We start from the raw sequence: 27,965 nt of genomic DNA, 5'->3' as shown, positions 1-27,965 counted from the left end.
GCGTGGGCGTGGTCGTGGTAGTGACGTGAACAGTGCTCACGTGCGTGCGTGCGTGCAGGCGGCGTTGTGCGGCGGTCTGATGCTGAATGTACGGGGCGCGAGGCCAACGGCAGGGGTTGGCACGGACTGATTTCGCCATCAGACTGCCGCCAAGCGGAGAGGTCTGTCTCGCGTGCCAACACACATCAATGGTTCAGGTGAGTGGTTCGTTGTTCGTCGTTCCTTGTTTTTCGAAAACAATATTCGTCGTATGTTGTTCCGGTCGTTGATACTCACGGCACGCGTTTACAATGCACGGAACTCTTTACGAGAGACTCTTTACGCGAGCTGAACTCTACGACGGAACGACGACGGTGTTGTATGTGTCACTTTGGCGAATAAACGACCATCGCGTTCGAGATGTCGCCACTGCAGCGGCTGGACGATGCCACTGCGCTCTCACGTGGCTTCGTATCGTTGCACCCCTGTGCGTGACCTTGCCTCCATCGCAAACGCCCGGCTTTTGCCTTTGAACTTTGCTTTTGGTGTAATGTAGGTCGTTTGGTTGTTGTGCTTGTGGCGCTGCTTAAGGGCGGTGTATGTATGCAATATTTGATGAGATCCTTTTAGGTTTCCTTTTCGGTAGGTTTGATGCGAACTCTGACAGCGGGGAATAAAGTGGAATAAGTGGACTGTTTTTTTTTTTTTATTGTCTTTTAAGAGTTAGCTTTTTGAAGAGGTTAACTTTCTGTTTTGAATTTTGTACGTTAGGAAAGATTATTTTATCGATTATTGTAATGCCACAATCTCATTGCAATAAACTTCACGGCATATACCTTTAATAATGTTGTTTATGTATTGCGTGAGAGTATCCCATATTGACGCGAGAATTCGTGGCGGAGTTTGTTGTAGCGTTCGTTCACAACACTTGCTAATTTTAGCTCTTACCTACGTCGATGCCATCAAAAAATCGATCGAGCTAAATCGATCGGTATTGTTTGGTCAAACTTCGTGTTGCTAACGAACACGTTATATTCATTTGAATAATATTTGAACCTACCATTCGGTATACTTTATTACACTGGATTATCACAAGGGATAAGTAACATAACCTATTATACGATCTTTTAAATAAAACAAAATATTGAAAAACTAATTGTTAATACTTGAAATTGATACTTCTAAGGTAATTTATTTTTCATCCCCGTATTGTAACCTACACTTTTATATGCGACAAATCTCAGATTATTTTGAAACGTTTTTACTTGTATGTTAACATTACAGGCAACGTAACCAACGAAACCGTGCGAACAACAGTAAACGATTTCCCCATATCACATACCATAGAAGCTACGTCGGATCAAAACAGGTTAAAAGGCTCGATTTGTACAAGAAGAAAACTAGCCAAAAAAAAAAAAACCGATCGATCGGTGTTTTACATCGGAATACAAACTGGAACTTCTCATTGAACCTCGGTGTGGCCATTTTAACCAACCCAGTTACCCGGTCCAATCAACGACACACGAATCCGTTTTTTCCCCCGATCCAGGTACCTAACCTGACCGTCGTTCACCCCCTCATTTCGATGCTCTCGTTAACAAATAGATTTCTAATCTGCATTAAACGGCAATTCTCCGTAGGAGATATTTTAACCGAAACTACTGTTACGTCACCAAAACGGTTTATCTGGCGTTCTAGTGGGGTAATAGTCGGCACTATATCGGCCGCGACAAAATAGACCAATAACAATCGCGATTTTATGGTACCTGTTTGCACGCGCGATACTGTCGCGGCAATATCGTTATTTAAAACGAAGAACCGAAGGGTGGTACCGCTACCGGGTAGCACCGTTATCGCTACACTCGACGATTTCCATGAGCATCACCGTTGTCGAAGTTGATCACGCGTCGATCGTAAAACATCAAGCGGTACGCCACGAAGCTAGAGAAAAAGGTTAGGTTGTATCGTGACCTGCCGCGATTTACCTCGACTATTAATACCAAACGGGACTGAATCCCGGAAATTCTTCGAGGTTAAGGGAGTAATGTAAACCCTTAGCCGGTTCGTTGCGGCCCTTTATGTAAATGGATAATGGGCCATGGCGGCGCTTGGCCAGGTTCCTAGACGGCTAGTACCTCCAAGCCAGCGTACATTGCAACGCCGAAGGGCAGTTCATTAACTGCCGGACTCTGGTTCGATGAGAGCCACGGAGAGCCGAATGGCTTTGAAGTGGCAGACGCCTCGAGGGCGTCCACTGCTGAACAATGAGAATTATCTTGTCCTTCCCACCCTCGCTCTATCTCTCCTCTTCTCTCTCTTCCTTTCTTCCCTATTTGCCTTCTTTATCTTCGCAGTCTATGCATCTCCATATTCATCTCTTTTCATATGTGTACACACACACAAACACACACACCTGTGTGTTTGTGTATGAAGGCTGGCGCCTGTAATTGAGCCGCTTCGGGCGAGGAAACAATCATCGCAGGAATCGGCATGTATGAATGCGATCTTAATGAATTGACGGATGAGAAGTATCGAAGTGTGTCCTCTCGTGGCTGCTGCCAATTATTGTGGTCATCGAGGCAAACGGAATGGTCGTCTATCCTCGATACAGCTATATAATTACGGGCAGAAACGAAGCGCAAATACCATCCTGGCTTGGTACAATGAGGCTAGATTGAAAATTGCTCATTCGTTGTGTGGCGAATGGAGATTCGCGGGGATCCCCCGGGATATTGGGACTTCGTTGAAATTGTTTTCCCGATCGTAGTGTTCGTTTCTTGCTTCCGTTTAGTGATGCTCATTTACACGAAATGCAGGGACTTTTTTCTTTTTTCTACGAAATACTACGAGTTTCTACCACCTATTTCCTCCTATCTCGATGTTCGCGTGTTTGAGTAGATGCGAAAGATTAATGCTATTCTCCTTCGCTGAAACATATTTCAGCGTATAAAAATCGGGACAAAACATCGGGAACAGATAATGCTCGACGGAGGAAGGGATCTTCGCGTGAAGAAATAGGGCAAAACGAAGATGTAGATTCTTTTGGTAAACGAGCTGTGTAAATCATCCTTTCAAACGTGTAACCCCTTGAAACTGAATAAAAAGTTCCGGTTGCGCTCGGCGTGAAATACGACGTCTGTGCAATCAAAACAAACTTGGTCAAATTAACACCTCGTTTCGTTAATGATCCTTTCGTTGGAAATATTGACCACGGTGATTTAGAGTTTGCTCGAATTGGACAAATATCTCGGAATATAATAAAAAGTAATTTGAAAATCAAACGCAATCGAAACTGACGAGAAATCACGTAGCGTGACAATCTAATTCAAACCGGAAAGTGGGTAGTTCGTTAACCGATGCTTGCTGGAAAAAAGGTTCTTTTATTCTGTCTCCCTGTATATTTTTTTTTCCCCCAATTTGTTTTCACATGCTTCACGCGTGTTCGCGCGTTTGAAGTTCGAGTTTCTGCGAAATTGTAGTTTTCAGATATTAGATTAGGCGACGCGTTTGAACGCTCGTTTCGCATTAACGTTGTTACCCACGTTAACGATATAACTAACAGCGCACATTGTTCATTTTTCGCGCGTTCACTCGCACGTTCCAGAACATAGTTCATTTTTGCACAGGTATTAAAGCTTTCGCGACGAAGGAAACCGTGGTAGCTCGTATGGTTAACTCGATGCGTGACTTCTGCAGCTTGTAGCAACCCCGTATCAGATCACGGTTATGGCAGCTTACCTAATGACTCGTTATCGAAATAATTGTCGGCAACGTAATAATTGCTCGCTGCGTTTAAACAGCCTTTCCTGACCGTTGAATTATATACGAATTATATTCGTTAAATTCTCAATGTTTGATAGCTAATTAGCGGCTGTTCGTGTATATGTATATACGTTGCATCCTCGTTACCACGAATAATTTGCTAACCACTTTTGTTGCTCGTATTTCGAGATAGACGATCGAGAAAAAGAGAAAATTACACGTTTATTTCCGCTGTGGGGATTGAGACGATGAAAAAAAAATTAGCAGTATTATTATTGCTTCATATGTTTTACACGTAGCAAGCGTTTCGTTATCAAGAGCTTATGCATCTATTCGTCGAGGGTATCGATTCAGTTTGATAGCCAGTATCCCCTTTTATAAATCACGAATATCCAATATATTGGACGTGTCACACGTGACTGTGGAAGAGAGAATATCGTACTTCAATATGTGTTGTACATCTTTTGTGGTACGTGTCCATATTTTCTGTTACATTTAGATGAATCTGTACCCTGGCTATGCATTCTCAACGTTATAAAGTGTCACCTATAAATATGGATGCTTCGAATGCATATTTTTCTTCCCTCTTCTTTTTTTTCTATCGTTACACACGATCAATTTTACACCTTTACCTTTGCAAACTAATAGACTAAGTGAATCGATTTGGAAGATTCTTTTAATAACAATTTCAATAACCGCAGAGTTGAAAATTCATAGAGTTCAGTTTCTTGTCTCTCCCTATCCTCGAAACTTCGTCTCTTCTACTCTGCGAGCTGTAAAATGCGTTCATGTTAACCAAAAATTCTCCAAACCAATATTTTCACATTTTCCCATTTTCATGCGCGCTCTTTTGAAAAAACGGGTAATCATGGGGAAAAAACTCGGTATGACGCGTGATTGACAATTCATCGGGAAGCATCAACGAACGATCGATCATTTCACGGCGAGAATACGTTTTTTTCGACGAGTTTGAGCCCACCAAGCGCAAATTATTCGTCTCACAGTCGGCGGCGGTGTCTTTCTCGTCAGGTGGGAGTAGCCGAAATCATTCGTTCGATCAGGATACGCACGCGAGACCAGCAGGATGGACGAGGCGACACCGGCGCGGCAGATAGATTTCTCTTGTTCGCCTGGTAACTTGTTTGATTTCAATCATTTTCGAGTGTTTTCAATACATTTTCGAAGTGTTTTCGACGGCAGGCCGTCGGAGTATATTGTTTTATCGTTTCGAAGCACTTTCAATCGGGTCGACGTGCCGGATATACAAATCGAAAACGTTGAATTACACGCCCCACTCTGAATCCATCTCTACGCTGGTCGTCTGATATGTCTCACGCGCACTCATTGAATTATTTTCTCGTCGCTCGTCGCTTTTCGCCACGCGAAACTCGTTTTTTGCTGTGAGACATCCATCGATTTGACACGATGTTTTTAATCGAATGAAAACCACCGATGGATTTTCCACGCGAACGCTACGCCACGTTGCTATCGTTGCTTTCCCTCCTTCATCCGTTAACGAAACATTCAATTTCATACTGTTTCGCTTCGACGTATCTATCGAATGAAAACCACCGATGGATTTTCCACGCGAACGCTACGCCACGTTGCTATCGTTGCTTTTCCTCCTTCATCCGTTAACGAAACATTCAATTTTATACTGTTTCGCTTCGACGTATCTGGGGGGGGCCGTAGACACTCGATACGCTGCATACAACAGCAGGATACTTCGGTTTAGAATTAATTGGGGATTTCGCCTCGTCGATGCTCGTATACGCGGGGATTTCCACGTGTGCGAAGGAGTCAAAGGAAAACGCCGGCGACTGTTCTTAAACCGGCAGTATTTTACTTTCTTCCACGTGCGTCAGTTAGAACTGGTTAATTACGTTTGCTTTTCATTAGCCCGGGCTGTTTGTTTCCACGTGAAACGTATTTTTTTTCAACTGTACGGTCGTCAAATTATGATATCCGCATGTAAATATGTCGCAGTAGGTCAGTGTGTACTTGTACGTGGGAGATTTTGTGTTGCCCGGGGAATTATTCGTGCATTGATATTTTTCAGCGTTGTTACCGGGGGTATTTAAACGGAATTAAGCTGTGAATTGATTTCGCGAATGTTAAATGTGAATACAGACTTGATGAATTTTGACGATATTCCGAGGTATGAAAATTCATTTTGTAACGAATAATGAAAAATTAGAAAGTTAATTGCGAGTACAGAGTTCATGAATTTTGTCGATATTTTGTCCTGTGGAAATATTATTTTAAATTTAAACGGTCGAAAGAATAAATCACAATAATTTATCGATAATATTTTATTTATATTAAGACGATGATTTTTCGTAAAATTTTTGGCAATCTTAACTCGGTATAAAAAACGAACAGTAGAAGGAAAACGAGAGGAAGAGGGGAGGATTTCCTCCTAAGCCCGTTGTAATGGAGGCCAAGGATTTTAGGCATTTGGCTTAAGATCACTTGAACTGCGAATCACGTCAAGCATAACTTTCACTTTCACACGATTTTCCTTTTTTTTTTCCCCTTATTCTCACCATTCACCATTCTCATATTTCTCTTCCTTAGTTTTTATATTTAACCTTCCACTTTCATCCGGAGGCAACTTCCACTTTATTACCTCGCTATTTCTTCCTCCCCTACGTTCTTATCCGACACAATATGATACCAAAACTGAAACAACAAAGTACTTCATCAACGTGTTATAGTAAAATCTCCTTAATTTCGCCTAGCTAAAGTCTTCATGCTCGATTAGAACCGACGGTAAACTTCCTCGATGGAAAGTGTCGCTAAACAATTTCCTCGAAAATCCTGGAAATTACTTAAAGCACGTTAAACCTCTGCCATTAGACAAAAGGATCTCGTTTTGTTTCGCATTGTTGTCCCTTCGTCGCCTTTCTTCCCGAACATCCTCGTCGTTGCACGAAGTTCCGACGAGTATCGAAGCGAGGCGTACTTTGAACAACTGTTTCTTCCGCATTCTTCTGTAGAACTCTGTGCTACTGGCCCGCCTACTTAATTTCCGCGCACGACAAAGCTCGCTAATTACTCGGCGAGGAAGCACGCTTCGTGTCTCTTGACACGATTTACACTCGCAGATAGTAGGAAAGGTCAGCCGCCACGGGTACTATTTCGTGCATATACTTAACTTGCGCGTGTTTTGCACGATGACACGGTCGCGAGGGACAGGTCCTCGCTTCTTTTCCCTCGCCGTTTCTTCTTCTGGTTCCGGCTTTTAGCTGGTCTTCTGTTCATGGCAGATCCGGAGAATCACAGCTTGTTTAATTATCTCGGTAGTTATGCAAAGCAAATACGTGCACCATGGGGAAAATTGAAGATCTGCTAATTATCGCGTAAAGACGTAAGAAGAGGAAGAAGAAGAAGAAGAAGCGGAAAACGTAGGGATAAGAAGGGGGGGAGGATGAGGGAAGAACTGGGCTAAAAGGAGCACGAACAGATAGAGTAGGGGGTGGAAAGAAGGGCAGTCGTTTAATTGCAGCGGTTCACCACTCGACAAAAGTGGCTTTCGTGCTTTCCGGACTACGACAGTTATGCCTGACCTCCAGCTATGAAAAGAAATTCCTTTTTGAGATTCCATCGAGGCCGGCTAATTATTTTTTCCTTTTTCTCTCCCTCTCCCCCCCCCCCCCCCCCCCCCCCCTCTCTCTCACTCTCTCGTTGGGTTTTCCCTTTTCGGTACATCTGGAATTGAACGTTCGCAATTAACCTCGTGGAACGGAGCATCTTTTAAACGGGGATATAAACTTCCGCGTTTATGCTGTTCGTTTTACGATCGGTCATCCTTGATCATGTTAAGTTCTTCTTGGCAGTGGTTTTCAGCGAATTCGACGGCATGCTGAACATTTATGAATATTATACGCTTCGAGGTTTTTTTTTTGCTTTTTTTGTGTTTAACACATTTATTATTTTTGAAACTACATCGTCACGTAAAATCAACGAAACTCGTCAAATTCCAAGAGCACCCAACAAATACAGCCACATGATAGAATATGATAAAGCGTCCCACAGAATTTTTAAACGAGCGTCTCGACGTCACCCCACCGCGAAATCTCCGGCAGACTATCACCGCAGCCCGAGGTATTTCTCGCGAGTTTGATAATACGCACACGTTCGCTTATCTCCACGGCGAAAAGTGCCGCGGAGTGGGTGGTCTGGATGGGCGCAATTCGTTTATTATCACAAACCGCATCTCTTTCCAATACCCTTTTTCACCGGGTGTATTGGAATAGTGAGAGGCCGAGGCCATAGAAGTGGCTACGTCGTTTCAGTCATGGCGAAAGAAAGACCGGAGAGAAAATAGGAAGGGGGAGAAGTTTCAAAGAATTTCCAATTCTCAGCTTTTCAGCGGCCGCCGACGCCGCCGCCGCCGTCGACGCCGACGCCGACTTCGACGCTTCGTTTGTGCGCGAGTGCCAGAAGGATGAAGATAGGAAGGGCGGTGAAACAGGAAAAGGGCGAAGGGACGTTTGGGGAAGGGGAAACGGTGGAGGGACGAGGGGTTGATGGTGGTCGAGGTGGAGGAGTTGCCGTAATGAATGGTATTCAGTTTATTCTGGGCTAAGTTACGTTGCACCGGCCCGGTAGCGGCATCCAGGCACTGAACTAGAAGTAAAATGGGACTGTAGCAAAATTGAAAGGCGGAATTTACCCTTTATCCTTGCCTCCGATCTTCGTAGCCCCCTCGTTCCTTCCTTCTCCATCCTACCATCCTACCACCCTTCTTTCTCCCTCTATCTCTATCTTCCACTTCGTCTGTGTCTTCTTTCACTTTTATTTCTGTCTCACTTCCGCACTTGTGCGCCGCTCCCTTGTTATACGAGGAGCACATTTTCCCTCGTTCACTCCTCTCTTAACGAGTAAATCGAAAACGAGAAGCAAAAACTCCGACGTGTACATCAACCATTCAGCACCTTTGAGAACCGGTTTCCAAGGGGTAACCGAACTGCCCTGTGAATGCGGTTCCCATTAACGGAACCATCTCCCTTTGTGCATTCGTCTATCATCGCGATACGCGTTAGATTTCCCGTTTGGTGCAAATTTAACTTCTGCCTTCCACGAGAACAAGGCTAGAGCGAGGGGCGATGTTGGCTTTCGGGCTGGTTAGATACCGCAACAGAAAATTGGCCAAAGTATTAATTGCTCGCGGTCGCTGTACGTTTTTGCAATTCTTCCTTGTGTCTTGATTAATTAGCACGGCACGATGCCTTCTCGCCTGTGGAGAATCATTCGAATTGTAACGGAACAAACGTTTCACGTATCGTCTGAATTAATTATCAGCTAATTGCAGTTGCAATTTTCGATGAATCGTGAATCTGCTTTAACTCTGATAACTTCATATTTTATTAAATTCTTTAAATTTTATTACTAATCTAAAATACTTTTGATAATTTTGTATCTGTTCATTCTTATCTATTCATTTCCATTTACGTTCACACGAATAATTTCTAATTTTCACGATAATGCTTTAAACGAAGTACACGTGCATTTTCTCGTCCTTTTTGTACAGTCGGAAGAGTGAAATTCATTGGGAACGTTCCCCGTGTTTAATCTGCCATTTTAAAAGGACGAAAACAGAAACGTATCGCGTCGTTTCGACGTGTACCAAATATCATTCGAGCCGATAATGCGTGATACCGCGCTTTAGTGTTGTTAAATGCATTTCCTGCATCGTTTGTTACACACTGGAATTGCGATTACAGGAAGGATAGAGTTCCGCACGAAAACATACGGTAGGAACCGGTATGGTGAATCGTGCTTTTAAGCTTTCGTCCTGGATCGTACATTCAGCACCGGTAAAGCCTGGCGCTGTGGTTCGTGTGTGACCTAACGAAAGCCCAAGTACACAATTTGATAATGGGTTAGCTGTGTAACGTGCACACATTTGCCGGTCGTGGTACACGCGGTACTCGGGACACACTGAATCAGTAATAACAACGTGTTTGCATAATCAATCATGCTCTTTCTCCCGTTTCTTTCTCCCTTTGCCTTGTTACCCGTGTCGTGTTTTCCAAATGGAGAAGATTGAAGGCGGACCACGTTATCCTTTCAGTCAAAAAACACGCCTACGTGTGTATATTGTTTATCTTGTTAATGGTCGCTGATACCGAACGTCTTGAAATTCGTTTTCTCGTAAGGACGACGAAGCAACGAAAAACTTTTTCCACGAGGGTTATATCCTATATTTACGAAATTCTCCCCCAGTTATCCGAATAAAAACGTGATTTGTGCGGTGTGCTTTGCTAAAATATTATCATTTCTAACCTATACAAATATTTGATCCATGTACAATACATTGAGTGTATTTATATATCCCTCTTGTGCTTACTTCTTCCTCCATTTGTTATTTTTCACAACAACTTAGAACAGCCGGAAATATTAATTACCCGGTAACGTGGTATTCTTTCGAGAACTGAGATAGTTCATATACATATATACTCTCATATACAGGGTGTCCTAATTGTTTTCGATCAAACTTTGTCAGTACGTTCTATGGGTATAGGTAAGAAGAAAATGTTATACAAACATAGGTCGTTTGAAGCTTCGTTAAAAAGTTATATCAAAAATATTAACGAACTTGCGGTTGCTATGGATACCAGATAAAAATGGCACTGACAGAAGTTACATTTAACACTTTTCAACAACCTCAGAACAGAAACAAAGTTTGCATAAATAGACTAGATATACATATCGCTGATCTATTCTCAGTTTCACTCACAACTGCACACCCGTTATATACAATTCCCTTCGTATCTCCTATTACTGTCATAACTTTTTAATAAAGCTTCAAACGACCCATGTTTGTATAACATTTTTCTCTGTCTTGCGCCCGTAGAACATACTGACAAAGTTTGATCGGGAAAAAAACTGGGACACCCTGTATAATACGTATATATGCACATATGTATGCTCCTTCGTCGAGCGTTTGTCACGGATAATAGTATGCAAACGAATATTTCGCAAACAGTATGCAAATAAATGCCATAGGCTAAATATGGAGATGTCTGCCTTTCTTCCTGTCTTTCGCCAGTCTTCCTCTGCCTCTCGCTCTTCTTCTCCTTTTTTTTTCCGCGTCACGTCAGAATAAGTTAATACGTCTGCGTAAACGCGACGGAAACGGCTCTCGAGCTTCAGGTAGTACGAGGGGCGGCAGGAATTTTCTCGCGTTTTACAGTACAGTGCACAGTTGTACGGGAGGTTAGTTTCGGCTTGTAAAAATCCCGGCTGCAGCAGACGCAGCCGAGTTCTCCATTTTTTTTCCATCCCTTAGGATCGCGTACGAGTAGAGAGTGAACTACTACGACTACTCTTGCAGCGGCGAGGTAATGCCGCCGCTTCCGTGGATACTTTACCCGCGCACACATCCTCGCGTTGTTTTCGAATCTCTTCCTTTTTTTTTTCTTCTCGTTCCTCTTTCTTTTTCTTCAGCTTCCGTTTGACGCTGCAAATTTATCTAGTTACCATTAATAATTGCAGCTTACGCGTGTTGTACATTCTGTACGCTCGGGTGTCGTTGAAATTACGAGATATTTAAAAAAAAAATGGACATCTTTTTTCAGGTTTTATTTAGACATAGGAGAAATACGCCGATCAATTAGAACGATTTAGTTAGCTGGAGTAACGAAGAAAAATTTTTCGGCCAGTTTTCCTTGCTTTCGTACACTTTTCGGAGAAGTTACGTTTCCGTAACACCGCGGCTTAGTTTTTTAACGAAATGCGAAATTGCAGAGGAAACCTGTTGACTAACTAAATAGTTCCTTTAATTAAAGCACTTGTTTAAGTAGTACAAAAGGTTTTGCAAGAATGAGAATTTCTCTTTTTCAATTACAAAGTCTGACCGCTTTTTATATTTTGCAAAATCAACCACTGTGAAACTGGAAATCTCTTGTTCTACCTTTTTGTTTCTTTTTTTTTTTTTGAAAACAAACATTTAGGAATTTCAATTTAGTTTTTAATCCAACGTATACATTTTCTGCTTCGAACTTCCTATTGTATTTCCTAACATCTACAATTAATTCCGTGAAATATACACCGAACAGAGAGTTCGGTTGTTCCGCTAACTAATTACACACGCAGCCATTATATTCCCACTAACGAATGCCTCATAAAAGGGAAACAATTCTCAGATCTATAGGCTGCGGGCGTTGTCGTAAGGACACCACGATACCCCAATGGCTCGTACGGGAGTGAACGTGCTAACACAGAGAACACGCTTAAATGTTCTACGTAAATAGAATCGCGTAGTGCGAGTATGGGTACGATCGTCGGTACAAAAGTTACGCGACGTTTCCAACGACGACGTTTCGCAATGAAGATAACATCATTGGACGAGGGTGGCGATTATCCTGCCAAAGGTGCGAACTATTTTGTTCATTAAATAGTTGACCCGACCCCGCGCGCGTCCTGGCTTATATATGAGCTCGATTTTAACGGGCCTTGGGAAGTCGTACGATCCATTATCGTTCCAGCCGCTGTTTCCAAGCGAAATTTCACCGGATTCCCACTGGGAGTTCTGCCGTGCACTTTGGTGGCTGCTCCACAATACCTACAATCTGTTTCTTCCGTTTAGCACCGTAATTGCGCTATTATTACGAGTGCTGCGGTCCATCGCCACGATTCCTATTTCTCCGGCCATTTATCCAGCTGCGAACTCTTTTCAGGAAATGGTGCGTGCACGCGTGCAGTTTTCTGGGGATGTTGGGTTTGGGGACAGGTATTTAAAATGTTTGCAACAACAACGAATATTTTTGTAACTTTAGACTCGATAATTATGATTACAGTGTTTCTATTTTCTGTGAACACTTCAACTCTTATTTGTCTATAACTCTCGCTCTCTGACTATTTTGTGCGCGATTTATTCACCCTGTTTTACTCTCTTTCTATAGTTCTTTCGCTCGGCGCGGACATTCTCGAAACCCTTTCGGTCATTTTCACCCAAATTTTTGGTCGATCACACACTCTTCGTTCATCTAATACTCTCGTGAACTCGGTTTAAACACTTTTCGTTCGCACCTCCGTCGCCTCAGCTCTAAGCATTCTTCGTTCACGCATCCATCGCTCTAGGCTAAAATTCGCACGAAAAATCCTATCACACGTCTATCTCTCTGGTCCAAACACTCTTCGTTTGCGCATTTATCTTTCCGCTCCAAACACTCGCTTAAATATTTATAGTTTCGATTTGTCATTCCCACGCATATGTCGCTGGTTCGTCGTGTAAAACCATTATTGAATGATCTCACTCAGTTGGTACATTCGATTTCAAAGAGATTTCGATTCGGTTGAAATTTTTCGATGACGTTGGATAATTGAAATGGACGTAAAAATTTCGGAAATGGAAAATATCGCGGTATATCGTAAATGTGGATGGAGAATTTCTGTTCCTCGTATAACGATGGCGCGGTAAAAAGCTGTGGAATGAAAGGAAAATACGATGTCAAAGGAAAGGATAACATTTATCGAGAGAGTTATGAGGAAATGAACGAACAACACACGTACCAACGAGTATCTCTTGGATCGAGAGTTGAATCGTGGAGGACAGGAATCTGTTACTACTTGTACACAGTGTTTCGATGCGATAACCTTTAATTTAGAAATGTACAAGGAGATAAAATAAATATTTTATAGTGTACGCATGTTTTGATATTTATTTGGAATTTCTTTTCTGACTTTCTCTAAAAATGCATATTTCTTAATTGATTTTTTAATATCACGACGATGTTTATGAAATATTTACGAAATAATTACTTAAATTGTCTCCTATTTTTCTCACGGTGGTAAAAGTAGCGGAGTCCTCCGGGACGGAATATTTAATGAAGTCCTATCGTGGAAGGAAAAGGTACTATTTACATAGTAGAACTTCGTCGCGGTCCCCGTGGGTTATATGCATTCTGTTTTATTGTTCCCTTTCCCCGGAACACGATTTTATAAAAGTCGCGCCGGAACTCGTCATACATCATCTTCACAGGCATGATAATTTTTTATTACTATCGTTATATAAATTAACAACTGTGAGAAGTATTTTATTCTCAATTGCACTCTTAGGATAGGTATTCATTATACATATGCTTCTTACTCTAATTCTATTTCTGTTAAAATTCAAATAATTTTCATTCGAAATGTGCTCTGAAAAATTAATAAAAACAAAAACTGAATTCATAAATGAATGAAAAATATCAATTTGAATAAAACGATCCGATTAAATTTCAGTAAAAAATTTATTTAAAAAATTAGCGAACGATAAGAATTCATTGTGCTGCCAGAGATATTGCTATCGCGTTGTTCGCCGTACGTCTTTGAATTTTGCGTAGCAATTGTCATATCGGTCGAGCAAATGAGCAGAAGATAACTGGAAAGAAGGTAATGCTACGTGTATACATAAGCACTCTCGTTTCATACGTTGTACATACACGTTTCTATCGCGTTGGCTACATTCAAGAAAGTTCTCTGCACCAGATATTGACAGGGTCGAGTCACCGGAAGTATGATCAAGTGTACTGTATGCATGACCTTAATGCGCTCGATACTCGTTTTCTTAAATCGGTCAAGGCTTTTCAGATGCATCTCCATTCGAGTCTTATGTGTGCAACGGTGTTCAGTATCGACGAACAGAGTGCAAAAAGTAGGTAGATGTTTGAACATTTAGGTTGAGTTATTACACACGGCGTTTATCGCGAAACGACTCGATTCAGTTTTTTAATTTTCGACAGAATAAGGAGGCTATTTAAAAATTTTCCTAATGACAGATAACGAAGAATTTCAAGTAGCAATGAAATATTTCGTTTTCATTTCACTCGCATAAATTGGCACAGAAAGGGAGTCGAAATTGAAAGGTAGGATGACTTTAATCATGCAGACGACACAATTCATTTAAATCTCATTCAGCTATAATTACTCGTTCACTTGGGGAACGAGTATAACTGTAACAGGGAGAGAAAAAAAGTTTGATAATTGTAAAGGAGATGGAATGCCCAGACGTGCTTGATTAGACTGCAGCATCCCTCTAATAGTTTACCAAAGTTTGGTGTTTTATTTTTGCATTACTGCTGGTAGCAGCAAGAACCTGACGACGTTGTAATTAGGACGATAAAACAGGCAACCCGGCTCTGTTTTAGACAGACCCAATACGCCGTTACCAAGGACTTCGTTTCTTATCGTAAAACTTGTTTACACGGTGTTTTGCAGCGAAATAGCTGTGGCATGATTTTTGCTCCGGGAACTTTGCCGAACAAAGTTTCCAAGTTATAATCATAGCCATATTTCGCTCGACGTTTCAGTTTCGTATGATGTAAATGATACATTACTCTCTTTTCCTTCTTACAACTTCCGGTTCAAAGTAGACGTTCATCTTCCTGCATTTTTACTTCGTATCAGTTTCCTTTTTAATCTTCTCATTTTTTACTTTTTTCCTCACTGAGCGTGGTATTTAATTTTTAGTTTCTTTTATCACACTTTCATCACACCATTGTTATCAACAGACTGTTATTTGAGTTACTCAGGAGCCAAAGTGACTCTCTAAAATAAAATTTATTAAATTTGTTTTATTTACGAAAAATTAAGCATAAAGCTTGTGCTTTGATATTAAAATTGGAAGAATATCAAAAAGTGGAGGCTTCTGAGTGGCCCATCTATGAAACAGAAGAATTTGAATTTCTGAATGTTATCAACAGACTATTATTTATAAAACAGACGAATTCTCTGGTTTCTCTATGCAGTTGGGATGTCGACCATGGAACCTAAGTCTGACCAGCGTGGTTGTTCTCGCTCTCTCCAACATGCTGTTGACTTTCCTGTTGCTCCAGTCAGAGACCTGCAACCCGGACGAAGTGCCCAGGGATTTGGAGTCGAACGTTATTACCGAATGGAATCTCGGTACCTTAATCAAAGAGCAGCAGCAACAGCAGTCGGACTGCGTTACACAAGATTATCAACCGTTGCCAGCTGACGCGAACGGTTTAAAGCTGAACATAAAGCTCGGCAGATGGGACGCTCGTAGGCTGTTTCGAACCTTCGATCACGTACTCGTCGGGGCCAGTTTCGTCGAGTTGTCGCAAGCGTATCGCGTTTGCTTGGCCACGCAAAGTTCCGTGGAAAAGTTGCACTCGGTGGTTCAAGCGGCTCATCATTGGACAGGACCGATGTCCGTAGCGTTGTACGCAGCCGGTGACGAAGAGTTCGAGGTCCTTCAGAAGTACCTGGTCTACCTCAGAAGATGTTACGAACCGATACGCGAAAGAGTGACATTTTCCTTGGCCGTGCCAAGGATCAGACCGCCTAAGAAGCAGCCACGCGAGTTCGAGCTACCTGAGGTGGTCGATTGTGCCAAACCGGAAGGAACGTTGAACGAACTGATGAACGGTGTCTCCACTGAACAGACAAACTGGCGGATAAGAAACGTCTATCCGCAGAATCACATGAGGAATCTGGCTAGGAAGAATTGCCAGTCGGATTACGTGTTTTTGACGGACGTCGATATTGTGCCGAGTTTCAATTTAACCGGAGCTCTGGACGAGTTCCTGAGGACTGATACCTGTGATAAGTGCGCCTACGTGATACCGACGTACGAGCTGGACTCGCGCGTCAGATTCCCTCAGAATAAGACGGAGCTGGTACGACTGGCGAGAAAGGGGCTGGCCAGACCTTTCCATCAGAAGGTCTTCATCCACAACCAGTTTGCCACCAATTTTACCAGGTGAGAATTTCTTTCGATTTCCTTCTTTTAGAGTTCACGAAGAATTGTTAATTTTTTATTTTTTGTTTGTTATAGTTCGTAAAGAATTAATATTTTATTTTTTTATCTGTTTCTGTTCCAGGTGGATACTAGACGCTACTCCTAATCACAAGAATTACGGGAACGTGAGGAGCGGTAAGGTGTATATCAGTCACGATGTGACGAACTTTGAATTTCTCTACGAGCCGTTCTACGTGGCCAAGGATATTGTTCCAGCCCACGACGAGAGGTTCATGGGCTACGGATACACGAGGAACACTCAGGTACGTATACCATACATCCCTATTACACAACTCTGCTCCTCTGGGATCGTATAAATTCTTCACGCAAGTTCGGAATTCGATCGAACGAATGCGACGAATTATTAACATTTGCCGGATATTTGAATTACCCGCGTTTAACTCGATCAATTACACCCGGCCGAAACACGGCTAGATTTCCGGCGATAATTTTTGTCGAAACCGAACGGTCGCGAATCGAATTAAAACGCGAGTTATATTGTGAACCGCGTAATTACTGGCCGCGTTTTTTACGTTGTCGGGAACATTCGAACAAATGAGAATTCGTGCATCGACCGGGACGATATTAAAACGCGGAAAAATGGAAAAAATGTGTGCTCGCGCGATACTCGTGCGCGAACTGGAGGGAAATCAAATGGGAACACCGGTGGAACACGCTGTAGTTTGGTAGTAGGAAACTCGAACGAGTAAATCCCACGCGCTGGCCACATTAATTGAATTACATATTATCGTTGCCGGCGTTATCGCGCGACGAAAACAAGCATTATTCAATTTAAACTTGATACGTCTCGCGTTGTCTAATCGAACGTTTGCATATCGAGGATACACTGTCCGGTGTCCAAGCGAGGGTTAATTCGTGTTCCAAACTGTACTTTCCTCGCCCGTTAACAATTTACCAGCGAACGTCGCGTTATTCACCGTAGCCGGACAAACTGGAGGCTCTTGTGGTGTTGTTGTGTCGAGAGGAGATATGGGGAATCCAATTTTCATTTTAATTCGATATTTGAAAGATTTATTTAGTAGATAGTTGTGTAGAAATTTTGTATTTCGTATTTTGTAAAACTTTGTTTATGTTGTACGTCAAGAATCTATTTTTAATTTTTTTATAGAGAAATTTTATAAACCAAAATTGTATAATCGTATGTTCAAATAGAGTTACATATGTATGTATACAGAAATATTAAAAGGAAACCCAACAGGACTTTCATACGCACGTTCTAAAGTCACAGTAGAATAGGTCCGTACGAGTCAGACACAGTACCAGTAGTATACTCTACGGTAAATCCTCCATCCACTATATACGCTGATTTCCACACGTTGTTTCCAGAATCCATTCACCTGGATACCAATCCTGACGAAAAAATTCTCTTTACAACTCGTCAGTCGTAACTTTTACAACCCGCAACATCCTCTCCCTCGCGTTAAAGTTTCTCCCATTTCTCTTCTAACGTGGTTTCGTCACCGATCAACTCGAGAACACGACACACGCGCTTAACCGCGAACAATGAGAGCGAAGAAGGAACGAGACGCGTGTCTACGCGTAACCATGTTCCATGGCATAACGCATCGAGCTCTTTTTCCCAGGATGTTCGCGGAACAGCCCCGTTCGGGGTTCCTAGTGGAAATAACAAAATTCCATCGTGTGGTGAAAATCCGGCCGCGACGTAGCTCCGGCGTATTCGTAAAACGAAGTATGCCGCAGCAACGGCAATAAAACGGGTGTAAATCTGCATGGCCACGTAGCGGCGGTAACACCGGCGCAAAACAGGCGTACACAGTCGTGAGTGTAAGCTGGTGTACACGGTAGCAAGCGTAACACGCTCCCCGTCCCGAGAAACTACGTGCCCCGTACATTGGTATTCGCGTCTTCTCTGCGGTTCGTTCGCACAACATCCACTCCCCACGGAGGAATGAGAATGGATATCGTTCGCTTTTCCAACCCTCTTGTATTTCGCTGTACACGAGCCCCTGTCGCCTTTCCCCCAACTCCGCGTTCACCCCTTGCATACTCGGGATCCAATACAATCCTGTCGCGCCATTCTTTCGCCGAGCAACCGGTTTCCCTCGACCTTCGTGCTCCTCCTCGGTTTGCTCCGTTTTGTCCTTCCTCTCCTCCTCCTCCTCCTCGTTCCATCCTCTTTTCTTCAGCATCGCGAACGCATCACACGCCAGATTCTCCACCCCGTCTGGTTTGTACAGAGCGCGCGTTGTTTAGGTTGCCTCTAGCCAGAGCAACACGTTTCCGGTGTCTCGTGAACGAGACAAATTCGAAGCGGCTTTTCGCTGCTCGACGAACCGGTACGGGGAAGGTATTCTGTGTTCATTTGAGCAATTAGCAGGCTGGTGAATGCGTTCGATGGATGAATAAGGCACTGCCAATTTTCGGGATTTTTGACAGCAAGGATTATATTGATTCGGTATCGCGATTTAATTCATTATTGTCGTATTTATCGACCACGACAATCAACGTCCCGAAGGAATTGATATCTAAGCGTAACTGCGCGATGGATTGATCCTAGCTCCCACTTGTCTGGGAATGTGCTGTTGCTAGAGCTGCTACGCTCTGTTATTTTCGTGAGGTCGTACCTTGTTATTGCAAACCTTTCATTTCAAGTCTAGCGTTAAGTAAGCTGATAGATCCAACCTTGAAAGCTGAAATTTTCAATCGAATAAGTATTACATTTTTGAGAATTCTTTTTAATTTCATGTCTACTGTTGAGAAAACTCATAGATCACTCTTTTAGAAGCTGAAATTTTTAATCGAATAAAGAATTCCTTTCTAATCTCACAAATTTATTTACGATTCACTACGTTGCATCTTAATACATTTACCCTATTCATTCTAACCAGGAAAGCTCGAACTCGACAAGACAGCATCCCTATGGGAATGTCTCACCCTGTCGAAATCAGATTCGAGAAACACGTGTCGAGAAACAGTTGCGACAAACTCCTCTGAAAATATTACCCTGTCGCAACAAGCGAGCGTTCGAAGTCTCAATGACTTTCGTAGCGATTCGTTTCAATATGGACCTTTCGACGTTCATTTCGAAGATTGACTTTCGATCGGCTACGAAATTGATTCGGACGCCGTAGAATCCTCTAGCCTGTTAGAGTAGCGAGACACGCGACCTACCGTCCGTGGGATGGCCAGACTACGCGCAGGTGGCACGAATCAAAGGGAAAGAAGATAGCTGCTGGCCTCACCTGGCTCGTGCTCGTCGATTGAGCGATTACCTCGGCGCGAGTCGTCAATCAGGAAGCGGGGCCGGCCTGAATGGCGCGATTCGAGTTCATTGAAAGCGAACGAAGCACGAAGTTATTTCCACGGATCCACGAACCGAGGTGTGTTCTTCCATCTCTCACCTTCTCCTCGTCTCTCTCTCTCTCTCTCTCTCTCTCTCTCTCTATCTAACGAATAAAATTTCATCGAAAAGATTAATCAGCTTTATTAAAAGTTCACCAATCTGATTCGTTGCTTCCATATCTGAGACGAGGCGTTTTCTTCCTGATATCTCTTTTTCTATTTTCGCCTCGCTTCCGCCGCTTATTAGCCGGATAAAATTGCCGGTTGAATGCTGGCTGGTATCGATATGTTGTAATTAACTCGATTCCGATAAAGACGTTACCGTTGACAGTGAACCGTGCTCACGGAGCCTTTTCAGATGTATCGATGTAGATGATGAAGGCATTCAAGCATCGAGAAAGAAAGGTGCTTGGAAAAATTGAAGTTTAACGAAAGTTCTCTCTCCCTCCTGATGGAAACTTAATCGTCGATACTTTGTTCTCGGTAGTATTATAACAATTACCAGGTTTCGATATGTTTAAACAAAAGATTCGTCGTTACTTGATAACGAGTTCTTTCGAATAATTGCTACGGTAACGGTATGATAGTTCTCATTGTTGATAAATTTCATTAGCGGAGGAATTAATTTCGTTGTAGTATCGTTATGTGTGAATATCGTATAGGAGCTTAAGCAATTTCCTGGAAACTTCATTATGTCTGTATTACGAATTTACCGCGTGCTCTAATCTACGTTACAACCACGATGTAACAGATTGAAGTGCTTCTGTCTGCGGTTAATATTTTCATGTAAAGTTTACTATCCTCGTTATCATTCAATCAGTGTCAATTTCAGCCTGTATTTTTGTAAATATCAAAAAAACACGATCTACTCACTTGAAAATTAATTTACATTAATTAACGCGTCCTGAAGATTACCATAATTATCGTTCAATATACAATTCGTACGTTGTTAATCAATTCGTACGGGAAAAGTCTGATAAATTCACGGATAATTCAGTCACACTGTCCTATTGACTACGTCAGTTCCATTCACCTCAATTTTATGTATAATGCATCCGCGCATTCCCATCTCTCAATTACTCCACTCTATCGCGAGAGGTTTACCATCGCCTAACAGCTGGCAATTTAAGCGGCGACGACGGCCGACGTACGTTTAGATCTCCTTAAAAGAGTTTACCCACAGAAATCCCCGCATTAAAATCACTGCCAGAGATCTCCATCCATCGTGAGGAACCCGGCCGAAATGGAAGGGTCTCTGGCAATCCGCTCTTTCGCCAGTGGCGTTTTATCCGTCGACACACCTTCGCCAAAGGCCTCGCCGGGTAATGTAAGATAAGTGAAGACACGTTACGCTGGCCCGCTTTATTCGCCAGGATTTATACCGACGTGCCATCGCATAAAACTCAATTATCAGATTCACTCGGCCTGGCCGCCACAGAGCCAGTTTCACTTGCCCACTGTTATCCGATGAAAAATTATGCACCGCTGTTTACCAAACTTACCGGATCCGGTGGATGCATCGTCACGTAGGGCCCTGATGGTGTATTCATCAACGAATCTTTTTTTTTTCCACGAGCAAGGACCATTTCGAGGAAAAGAAACCACCACTTACACTTTTACCACTGTTTTTTTACCAAGAGTGAAATTACTTTTCAATCGAGCGTAGATTTCTAGGAACCATTTGAAGGGATTTTACTCTATTTTGCATGTTTGTTCGGTCGATTTGTTTGGTTCTGGAATAGCATAGGTTTTAGAAGTAGTGTAATAGAGTCGGATGATTCGAAAGTTCAGAGAGAGTTGTAAAAATTGAATTTTCTATCCTGAATACTTTACCAGTCTCGCAGACTTTTAGTTTTAATCCTAGAATATGTTACGTGAAATCCATTTACGAGGGAGAACATTTCTTTACAGCTTTCACGTCTAACAGGCCGATGTTTCATCCCGCGATATCGTTATTTTTATTTGCATTTAAACGAGCTGGAGCACCGACAGACACATAATCGTCTAAACGGGGATAATGTCTTTATCCCCTCGTTAAATTTAATCACCCAAATTCTAGGAACACAGGGATCGAATAAAGTGTGCGAGGTGGTAGCGTGGCGTGTCATGATCGTAATGGTCCGCGGTGGCGATGGTGGCCTTCGTTGATGCCGAAGCGTGAAATTAACGCGAACACATTTCCCAAAGGTACACGCGATGTAAAACAACCCACGCCCAAACCCGTTTCCCTTGCATTTCAACCGGCGACAGCCACCGGTGTCATAAAATTCCGATTTCTTATCAACGATTGGGCCAACAACCGCCCATAAACTTCGCCGTGCTTCTTCGAACGTCGTGAACATTTCGGAGGGTCTTCTGAGAATCTCCTGGACTTTCCTTAACTTTTACCTTGCCTCTTTAACCCCTTAACGCTCACATTTTACTCAGCTTGATGTACCAAGAATGATAAATTTTATTTTTACTTTTTTATTATTTCCTGGGCGTACAGAAATAAGTTTCTCGTTATTTATAATACTGTAATTCACGTTTCTGTCATAATAGAAAGGATAACGCAATTACAATGCTGTAATTGGTAAGAAAATAATTAAACAAAGTTGCACTTATTGAACGATTAGTTGTGCACATGTAAGTTAAGGGCACGAGTGTTATGTGGTTGAGAATACCTTGGTTTATGGTATTATACACATTTTTTTAAATTATTTCGAATATAAATTTTGCCCAATTTTCGATATTAGAATTTTTACAAACGCAAACCGTAGAAAATTTGCACGAAAAGTGAGACAAGTTAATAAAAGATTCCTCTTCCAGCTAAATTTTCTTTCGAAGTTTCGTTTTTCTTCGCCGGATAAGCGCGTTTCTCGAATTTCCTCGCAAAATTCGAGGCATCTGCCGCGCGGAGAGCAGGAGATTCCTAATTTTTCGGGGGCAGAGCCGCACCTACGAGGATTTCCTTCCTTTTGTTATCCACATCCTTTCCCTTTAGACTAGAAATTATTTCACGGTGTTCCGGCTGATAACGTTGCGCTCGTTCACGCACACAAACTTCTACTCGTGCAAATACCTATAAATAAACGGGATATTAGGTATTCCATGTGTACGTGTACAAAGCTGCGTAAGTGTAGGAAGGTTAATGATTAGTGCGAGCTCAGACCGTGCCAAGCAAGCTTCAGCATTCTGTATTCCTCTTCGTGGCGTTAGAGAACCCGGGTAGAAACAAGCAGAACCGAATGGAGGAGTATGCTCGGTATGGCCGCGTGAAAGAACGATTTGCCAGCTACGTCTACAGAAATTGCGTAAATTTACATTAATACAACTGCTGGTTATCGTTTGAACAGAGAGCACCGGCCGGTTGGATACGGTAAATTCTGCGGATAATTCCGTTTGCTTTTGAAAAGTTTCAGCGGTTGTGCCGGCTGTAACTTTGGATATTCAAAGCTTTGTTGGATGTGTTACATCAACGGATGAAAACGAATTACTTGTTTGTTTCTGGGAGAGGAGGCAAAAATTTTTCCTGAACCCTGTGTGTGTGTTCTGTGTTAGGTCTTAAACATACTAAGGTGGGACGATCGACGTTCTTTCTTTATTTGTTACGTGAGTTTGTGTTACAATAGGTTTGTCGTAACAATGTTTCGGCTGAAATTGATGAAGATCTCTGGTGAGAATCACGAGCTCACTCACTTATACTTATTTAGGCACTCATATGGTTTTTTTAAATTTTTCTGTTATATTTTTGTGGTAACAAAAATGTTGCTATTGAACTTGTTGACAATACCACTGATAATCGTGAGTTTATTATTTACATTAAAAATGTTCTTTTATCGCGTTCTACACAAGTCTCGTTCTGCACAGCCACTTAAGAAGCACTCGATCACAACTTTTAAGAAATATTTACAAATCACTCACTTTTGTTTAGTTAAGAACCGATACTTATCGTTCGTATAGTGCTGTGAGTTTATTTCGATACGATATCAATCTATCAATTACTAAAACCAACAAAAAGAACGGAACTGATATATGTACGAAGATCATTCAGAACTCCCTGGAGGTTTTTAATTTTTCTGTAAAAATCATTTTACCTAATTTTTTCCTCTTTCTGTTTCTACTTATCAAAATTAATAACGAAGCACATAGAAAAATCTCTGACAATAGATTCTTGACAGTTATCGAGTGACTCCTAAACGTTAAAGTGCAAACAAAAGTGAAGATCGTTCAAGAAATAATGAAAAATGAAGAATAATTAAGACGCGAAAGGCAGAAAGAACGTTTGCACTTGATTAACGACAGTACTTCCGAAAACATTTCGTCGCGTTCGCGTATGATTATTCCAGCGGCTGGTGACGCGGAAATAGGATTCTTCGACCAAAGCAAAGTGTCCGGGCCCGGTAATTAGGAAGATACGTCAACTCGTTATGTTGTTTAATGTAATCTGTGTTCTCTCGAAACAGGGGACAAACAGGTGCCCCGTGAGTGGCTCGTATTGCAAGAGCTAGAAATGCTTTACACCGTGGCCACAAGAATGTGACCCGCGGGAAATGCTGTAAAGGGAATTAATTCTCGTCCACTGACTAATTAAGACGAATAATCGTGTGTAATGCGCATTACCCGTGCAATTCAGTTTTACTAATCAACGAACCAAGTGCCTACATCAAGGCCAACGTTCCAGCATAATTCACCCTGACCATTGTCCACTATTCATATTCCTGCCTCCACATCGTGTTCACACTCTTTATTATGATTCGTCACATTTCTCTAACGAACGTCGTCGTTTCTCCTGAAGGATAATTTTAGCTGTGATTTGTTCGAATCGATGAAATAATTAGAAAATTTTTAACATCAACGTGTCGATCTTTGTTTTATATTTTATTCAATTTCAGCTTTTCTTGCGAGGTTAAGTGACATTTGTAAATTTTTATTTCTGCTTATTGTTACATTTACGTTTGACGTATTAGAATTGCTTGAAACGAAATTCAATCGTGTGTACGAACGCGTTTGGTAGATTGGTCGATGACATTTCGATGACATGTCTGTCCTTAGTACCGAAGTTCCCGTGATTAACAGAATACTGATCCCGGAAACCACGGTATTACCGTCGTCTTGACGCTACGTACATATAATTATTCACTGGGCATCTCCAGTAGACAGGGAACAGAAGATTACACGCCGTCTATCAATTCCTTTGGACGTCGTCTAAGGCGTCATAGGCGCGCTTCCGCTCTACGGATGCTGCGTTCCTCTACATTAATTACGACCATTCTCGTGTCGTCTGCTGCCTAATGAATCTCATTATGTCCTCTTTGCGAAGCCTTTTTCATTCAAACACCATCCCCTGTGGGATTCGTCGAGTTTCCGTTCACAAAGGCTATTTTCACTCGAATGTCGTACCTTCTTTTGCTCCCTATTATGTCACTTTTGTAACATTCTTGATAACGTGAAATCTGGGATAAAATTTGATGTCGGGACCTCTTTCAATGGGCCAACGTAGAAAAGATTTTCCTATCACTCGTTTGTTTTTAGAGAAATTAAATTTGTGCTAATAATGTCTTTCTGCTTTTAGTTACGTTTAGAATTTCGAGCAATTAATGCGATGTGTAATTCAATTTTTTTCAAACTTTTTTTTAAACTTTCGTATTTCATTTTTAAAAATTAACGACAGACATCTGTCTTTAAACTTCGAATAATTTTAATTTGATGGGCTGAATTCAAATTTTTAAATTTCAATATCTAGAATTTGATTGGCTGAATTTAAGACGTCACCACAGACGTGCAGTCTCTTAGATCACTTGGCAATTTCATTTATTAAATCACCGTGTTACAAAATGATTCCCTTCCTTAATAATAAATAATAGTTAAAATTTTGTACAATATTTTGTAAAAGCAACATATCACATAACACATAAAACAGTGTGCCACATGTCACTTAAAGATACTCTACCTCTAGATCTTCCAAAATTCTCCACACAGTTGCATCAATGAAATAAAAGCTGAAATCTTTTCCTTAGGCGTAAGGAAATGCTGCATAATGAAATCAGATAAACTACATCGGAACATTAAACCGGTAATTGTAACATCAGCTACGTGATCACCGTAGTCACGAACACCGAATTCATTTCCTCGACGACAATAACTTTCGCGCAATTACAGATCAAACGTCGAAAGCCAGTTCCGTTATCTCCGTCTTAGTAATCACAATGTGTCTAGCAGCTTTGCGTGCACCTGTCATGTATGACTTGCCATTGTTACGTATGATTATTCACGAAGACGCATCCCGACTGGAGAACAGCAAGGCCGGATCCCGTCTGTTAGGTCTGTCTGACCTGTCTCAGTTGGCGGACCGAGGGCGAGATTGCCAGGCGTGTTCTCTTCCGCCTTACCATTCCGCCGTTGTAACGTCGGAAACACGATGTTTCCTGTGGAAATGTCGCTGTTCGAGCGATATCCTACCGCACATTTTCTCCAACTTTCGCCGCGGTTTTCACGTTGCGATGTAACAAAAAACAAAAAAAAAAAAAAAGCAGCAAACTTACGAAACGCACAACTGGCGAAACTGCGGGGCAATATAATTTCGCAAAGTTTCACCCCGCAGCCCGGTGTTTCCGCGGCGTTTCTCGCGTGCAAGGCGTGCAACGAGCGTGGAAACACTTTTTCAATATCACGAAGGAACTGCGGAGAACACCGAGAAGAACAAATGTTTCTCGACGATTCATTAGCGAGATTTATTTTGCGCTCTGTTTAGACAGCGATGAAACGTGTAATTCTTGATTACTTTACACGTTGTTAGTTTCGTCGAATAATCGTGCAAATTGTGATCTTTAATTAAGGTAAAATTGAAAGGAAAAAGTTTTCGTGTTGCAAATTGCAAATTTACATTTCGTATCGGTGATTCTGGGAGAAGTAAGAAAGCTGGAGCAGTCGTTTGCTGTTCACAATCTCGTTTCGTTATTTTGGATCGAACTGTATCGTGGATTGGTTCGTGCTATCGGATCGTTCCACTCGCGAATCCGCAGTCGTTTGTTTCTGATATTATTTGCATGCAGAGTCGACGAGTTTCTGAACGCTCGATGCAGCAAACAGCGATCGAAGAAGCTACCTTTTCTCCACGAGACGTTTATTCTTCGTTAAGAAAATTTCGATCGTTCAAAGTTGTCTTTCTTGTTAATTAAGTAATGTCGTCACTTTTGTGTTATTAAATATATTAGGCTTAGAGAGAGGCTGCCTTTTTATCGACGGTTTGGATAACCCAATTGACGGAAACAGTAGTTGAGCAAACGAAAAATGTAAATTCGAATCTCGGTCCAGCAAACCGATCGGATTCGTTCTCTTCCCGCATGAATACGTGCTTCCATCGAACAAGTTTCAATATATTTACGCGGCATACATTGCATGTATTTTATTCTGAAATATAGTACAGCAAAAATTGGATTTCAGATATGTACAACTAGGTGTTCCAACTCTCTTTTTTTCTGTCAACAACACGGTTTTCATAACTTGAAATAACAAAGCGTGAAAGATTATACGTTCGATATTGCGCGAGGATATTTTCATTGTTAGGATAAACAAGAAAAAAATAGAATTGGATCTCGAAAAATACAGTGTTAACACTTAGCCAACCATGCGCGCCACGCCTGACCGTACGCTGATTGTGTTTTACAAAAGCAGAAAAGGTATTTCATGAATTGCGAACAATTCCGGTTCAAGGAAGACTTATAATAAAAGAAAAAGTAAACGTGATAAAAGACAACGCGTTGTTAAGAGAAATGTGGGAGATCTCCCCGATCGGTCATGCAGCGACTTACTTCACAGCGGGGAGATCTCCCCATTCGGTTGGCTAAGTGTTAAAATTATTCATTAACTAATCTAAAATTTAACCGATCCTAATTTAAGAATATCAATATATACGTGCAATTCAGTTAATTTAGATGGAAACTTCTTCTGTCCACAGGTATACGAAATGTACGTAGCCGGGTACCAATTCAAGGTCCTCTCCCCGGTGTTCACGGGTCACTGGGGCCTTCAGACGAGAAAAACCAGGCCAGCCTGGCGCGAGCGACAAAATAGTGCCAACAGGAAGCACTTCGAGACCTTCAAGAAGGAGGTTTTCGCACGTTACATGAGGGATCCGCTAAAAATGATGAAGAACGCCAACTGA

The 27,965-nt window shown here is 41.9% G+C and overlaps 1 protein-coding gene across 1 annotated transcript; it reads left to right on the top strand.

Moving 5' to 3' along the window:
* The first annotated feature begins 86 nt into the window (after nucleotides 1-86).
* LOC108578770 (beta-1,4-glucuronyltransferase 1) lies at nucleotides 87-27,965 on the top strand. The gene is made up of 4 exons (XM_017942159.1): nucleotides 87-197; nucleotides 15,480-16,456; nucleotides 16,578-16,758; nucleotides 27,759-27,965. Exons 1-4 carry the CDS (start codon nucleotides 87-89, stop codon nucleotides 27,963-27,965), a joined length of 1,476 nt encoding a protein of 491 aa, XP_017797648.1.

Source organism: Habropoda laboriosa, unplaced genomic scaffold, assembly GCF_001263275.1.
Source record: "Habropoda laboriosa isolate 0110345459 unplaced genomic scaffold, ASM126327v1 scaffold28, whole genome shotgun sequence".
Classification (NCBI taxonomy): Eukaryota; Metazoa; Arthropoda; class Insecta; order Hymenoptera; family Apidae; genus Habropoda; species Habropoda laboriosa.
Note: the sequence above shows the minus strand (reverse complement) of the source record. Positions and strands in the feature narration are given on the sequence as shown.

What these genes read in the sequence shown, in the direction of transcription:
- LOC108578770 (XM_017942159.1), top strand. Translation starts at nt 87, where the DNA reads ATGTACGGGGCGCGAGGCCAACGGCAGGGGTTGGCACGGACTGATTTC. An exon ending in AACACACATCAATGGTTCAG is followed by an intron (nt 198 to 15,479) that starts GTGAGTGGTTCG and finishes TTCTCTATGCAG; the next exon opens with TTGGGATGTCGACCATGGAA. An exon ending in GATACACGAGGAACACTCAG is followed by an intron (nt 16,759 to 27,758) that starts GTACGTATACCA and finishes TTCTGTCCACAG; the next exon opens with GTATACGAAATGTACGTAGC.